This window comes from Benincasa hispida, chromosome 5 (assembly GCF_009727055.1).
Source record: "Benincasa hispida cultivar B227 chromosome 5, ASM972705v1, whole genome shotgun sequence".
Lineage (NCBI taxonomy): Eukaryota > Viridiplantae > Streptophyta > Magnoliopsida > Cucurbitales > Cucurbitaceae > Benincasa > Benincasa hispida.
In genome coordinates this window covers 62,594,999-62,599,928 of record NC_052353.1, presented here as the reverse complement: position 1 = coordinate 62,599,928, position 4,930 = coordinate 62,594,999, and the positions used below count along the sequence as shown (strand labels likewise).

The following is a 4,930-nucleotide window of genomic DNA, read 5'->3' as shown; positions in this document are numbered from 1 at the left end:
CCTGCTGATATGTTCACCAAACCGGTCCCACAAGTTCTATCATTGTTTGGACTTGCTAAATTCGTATTTAGCATATTTATTTATTTGTAGTTATTTACGATTATAACCCTAAGGTTTAGAGTAGTGCGCTATATAAACTCTCTAACCCTAGAGGTGTTGTTTGATATAATTTTCTAAAAACATTCTCCCTAATAATACTATTCTCCCTCTACCCGTGGACGTAGCTAACACACCGTTAGTGAACCACGTATATCTGTATGTCAATCTTCTCTATCTCTACATATTCCTTTTTATGTTCAAGAAATGTACAGATGGGAGGCCACCAGGATGTTCTTCCCTATATTAAGTTGTTGATATGATGTAGTCAACAGAATTGGTGTTGCATCAAATTAATTATTGTAAATTCATACTCGTCTTTCTTTTAGATCCTTGAATAATCAGAATTGTACTTAAACTTGCACATTTGAAAGAAGCTTCTCTCGCTCTCTCTGTGTGGATTGTAACTTATATCTTAAAAGCTGCATTTCAGAATCAGTAAATTATTTTTAAACATTGTTTATTAACTGAGCTTTTGCAGGTTTTCTGCTATACCCTCTGTTTTTTAAACGACAATGCAAGATTGAAAATAGGGGATGAGGAATATTTGAAAGGAGAGAAGATAACAAAAACAGTAATATTAAAACATCAATTTCACCAAAAAGGATGTCATCCAGCATTCACTCATATATCAGAATCAGTTACGGTGTGGGGGACAACTCTTCTACCCTTATGGATTATTGTTAAGGATATGCATAATATTCGCACCATTGAAATCCCATCAATAACCTATCGGTTCAAATCACCAAAGCATCAGCAATGGAACCTGCAAGACTCAAAACCTCAAAAGGAGCTTTATCTGCTATGGCTTTGACTGTATGAGGGCAGGAATCTGTGATCCAGAAGTAGGAAAACGCCATCTCCAAACCTTCAAAAAGAATATCAAGATAGAGATTACGAAACTTGAAAATTTATGAAATTATTGACATGTTTGAGAATGATTCTAAAATTGTTTTTTGTTATTGTCAAAATTATTCTTAAACATGTTTTTAATACTTTGAAATAATTTTGTTTGTATTGAAATAGTGTCTAAAAATGTAAGATTAAACATTAAATTAATTTTGAGTGATTAAAGATACAATTGTGATTTTGAACTAGACAGAAGTGATTTTAAACACTTTACAATCACTCTCAAACATGTCCTAAGTCTATGTTGGAAAACTTCAACCACTCACCATTCTTGTGAAGGAACCGTTTCCATGATTGCTTTGGGAAAACACCATGAGTAACATATGCACTAACCTTGGCCGCACCGTGGGCTGCTAAAACTTTCTGATAGAAAAATGAGCAGAAATATTAGAATGCAGCAGGCACTCAAGAATATGATTGGAGGTTTTCAGCTTACATCTTGACCAGACTTTTAAAATATAGTCAATGTGAAAAATAGGCATGCATCTTATAAATTTAGAATTCGGTGCAGAAATGATATTGTCGCATAAAAAGTCTTCATCAGTGATGTTATGTAAAAGGAACTTTTTGCAGCTCACGGCCTTTTGAGAACACAATAATAATGTTTATTTGTTTGTTTGTTATTTACCTTTTTTGAGAAAAAGGGCTGGTTTTTTAACCATAACGAGAATCTTATTATTAGTTGAGCTTGATGAAAATTGATGGCATTTGATAACATATTCAGTGAGAATTTTCTCACGAGAATCCTCTGCCAATTCACAATGATTTAAAGCTTGTAATATATTCAGCTGTCATGGTATAAAATGCTTTTATTTTTGTTTTTTTTTTTTTTTAATTTCTTATGGGTGAGGAACAATTAGTACGCGGCAGTTTTGTTACAAAACCAAATAAGTGATGGAGCATTGAGTTCAAATGATCCGTTGAGGCACTGATTTGCAAGAGTATGTAGCAGGATTAGGACCCAGAGGAGAGGAATACCTGGCACTCAATCAAGGTTCCTCCAGATTGTACCAAATCATCAACAATAACCACATGACGACCAGCAGGACTTCCTTCCTTGATCCGCACTATCCTTTTGTCATCTTCACGAACTTTTGTACAGATGACCTGCCATTAGTCAACATCATATTTTAGAATGCTGAGAGAAACGTACTCATAAACGACACACTGTACTTTTTAAGATAAACTCCAACTCACCACAGGATAACGATCAAGTAGCTTGTGGAATCGCTTCCAAGCTCCATCATCAGGAAATGCTATTACTACCTGCACGATAGCAGGGCTAAATCATGGAAATTGTTAAAGAAGGGGAAAAAACTCACAATGGGGTTTGAAGGAAGTTTTCAGGGCATTGTGCACCATGCTTACATCATCAGCATCAGGAAGTTGGTGCAAGCGTTGCTTCAGGAGCGGAATTCCAGTTTCAAACAAAGGCAAAACATTATCCCCAAAGTAAAACCTTTCCTGCATTGAAAGGGACATCGATATAAAAGAGGATACAATTCCAATATTACCACATTGGCAATGAGATGAATAGAGAGATTGAAAGAGAGGGAAGATGTCGAAGGGTTCTCCCAGGCTACAAAGCAACTGCTAAAAGTTAATTCATGCGAAGGTGATCAATGAGAAGGTGTTGATAAGATATAAGGATAGCTGTAGCTAGCCATGGCAATTAAAATCAGCAACTGACATTAAACTAACTAAAAGTACGCTAGAGACATAGATATGCAATTCACAAATTTTTTACACTAACTAGCAAAAGGCCATGTCCAGAGCTGCTTCCTATGCTGTGTGGTGACTTAATCATCAGCAATGGAGGGCTTAGTTTTAGAACATAAATTCAATCAATAAAAACAAACCTGCAAGGCATGTATATCGTAGATTACTACACTTGTTGGGCCACCTCTTGAAATAGGAATATTTGATAGGATCCTTGCCATGGTAAATGCTGTTGCTACATCCCCTTCTTCTTCCATTCGCTCAAAGGAGCCAGTTGGAAAGAAGGGCAATACCAACGTGAATGAAGCAGCAAAAAGCCTTGGGAGATTATATATGACTGATATCTGTTCAAAGATAGCTCCTGGGTGGCTGAAAGATGCGAGGAATGCTACATGATTACCGCGTAGATCTTGAGCATTGTTTATGTAAATATTTGGGAAACCATCATCAAATGTCCTGTATAAAGTGTTAATGTAATCAGATTATAGTACTAACCAAATGAAAGACTACTTCAAGCAGTTTATAAGTACCAATATAGTTGACATACTAACAAAATGAACTACAAAGCAAATTCTTAAAAAAACCATAGGCATGACACAGAGAGCCCGAGAAGAAAGTATACAACCATAGGGCACAGATATGGCAAGATACAGACGCAGAGAATCGGAAAATGCCAGCTTCAACAAAATTAGGACATGGCTAGGACAATAACATGTTAATTTAAACCATGCATGTATACGTTGATAATATGCCATTTTCCCAAGGAACCCTATACAAGTACATATTCTTGTTTCAATATTCCTCTTGACACCCACGCAAAACTGTACTTATTCACTCTACGTTTCTTTTGCGAGTGAGGGGGCCTCATCTATTGGTCTCTGGCATATACGTGATTTGTAACAGAATTTGGGCCACATAATTAGATGATGGATGACTAAAATATAGTCACTTGCCAGTGCTATTTGCTTCTCCAGATTAGAGAAACATAGATAGAGGTCTACAGACAGATTAGTAGATAGGTAGACAAAAAGATGACGACTAATTTACTATCTTGTGAATCTTAGTCGTCTTCTAGGCTTTAGAAACAGATAGGTACATGGGTAGGTAAAACTCTTGCAACTCTTGGTTTCTTTTTGGGTTTTAGAGTTGTTCGTGGCTTCATCAATTTTCCCCATTTTCTGTACTAAATGTTTCTCATATTTATAACATATAAAATATCTAAATACCTTTTTTCTTTTGTAATAGTTAGTCAGCAGAGACACTTACATTATAGAAGTAGAACAGGAACGAAACAATTCCGAAGGAAAGGACAACAAGCTCAAATTTGAAAATAAAAGAATAAAACCAAAGGATGAACACCACCGACTATTTGTTCGACTATTTGTTCTGGAAATTTTTGCTTAAACCCTAAAGCAAGTGAAAATAAACGGGTTCTTAAAGTTTTTATCTCAGTCTACATTTAGTTTATAGTTCATTGGTTAGGATGACAGTAAATTATGAGATTATGAACAGAATTTCAAGCATAAGATGATCATTACATTAACAAGCTAATCAAAAGCTACTTTGAAAAAACAAAACAATTGTTAAGAGATAGGGGAGCTATCCAGTAAAGACTAAAGTAAGAAGTAAATACAAACAGAAGTAAAGACTAAAAAGAAGAGCTATCCAGTGGGAAACAAAGATAGGGGAGTAAAGATATTTGCATTTCAGGGGAAATGAAAAGGAATGGACCTCCATTTGATGGTTTGTAAGGTGATGGAATCGGATTGAGCTGCAACTTTGTGAGCAAGTTCTTCGCATTCCGCACAGTAGAAGAGGAAGACGTGCTTCTTCAGCGGCTTTGCCATTGATTCCCACAACTTCAACTTCGCTGCTTTCACTCAAAGCAGAAAAAGAAAGAGAATAAAAGGGAGTGATAGTGGGAGAAATAGATTTTTGGACAGTTAAATAAGGAGGCGGCTTTGTCCTAAAAGCATTTTTTCTTTAATGATTTTTTTAGTGGATGTAATTAAACCATCAGTATTTATTATTATTATTATTATTATTATTATTTTATGTGAGCTATCTTTATAGTAGTTCTTTTTTTAATATATATATATATTGTTGTTAAATTACATAGTGTGTTGGAAAAGTTTTAATTTAATTTAGAGGATGAAATTATCATATTTTTTTATTTTTTTATTTTAATCTCCGTAATATCAATATG

General features: G+C 35.0%; 1 protein-coding gene across 1 annotated transcript; it reads right to left on the bottom strand.

The window, feature by feature from the left end:
* Positions 1-657: 657 nt before the first annotated feature.
* Positions 658-4,656, bottom strand: LOC120077125 (ribose-phosphate pyrophosphokinase 4). Its single transcript, XM_039031020.1, has 7 exons — positions 4,456-4,656; positions 2,865-3,180; positions 2,374-2,469; positions 2,203-2,271; positions 1,984-2,112; positions 1,272-1,368; positions 658-964 (listed from the first exon to the last, which is right to left on the bottom strand). The coding sequence occupies exons 1-7, from the start codon at positions 4,569-4,571 to the stop codon at positions 834-836; spliced, it is 954 nt and encodes a 317-aa protein (XP_038886948.1). The 5' UTR covers positions 4,572-4,656; the 3' UTR covers positions 658-833.
* Positions 4,657-4,930: the final 274 nt, after the last annotated feature.

What these genes read in the sequence shown, in the direction of transcription:
- LOC120077125 (XM_039031020.1), bottom strand. Translation starts at nt 4,571, where the DNA reads ATGGCAAAGCCGCTGAAGAAGCACGTCTTCCTCTTCTACTGTGCGGAA. An exon ending in AACTTCCTGATGCTGATGAT is followed by an intron (nt 2,272 to 2,373) that starts GTAAGCATGGTG and finishes GCTATCGTGCAG; the next exon opens with GTAGTAATAGCATTTCCTGA. An exon ending in TACTTGATCGTTATCCTGTG is followed by an intron (nt 2,113 to 2,202) that starts GTGAGTTGGAGT and finishes GACTAATGGCAG; the next exon opens with GTCATCTGTACAAAAGTTCG.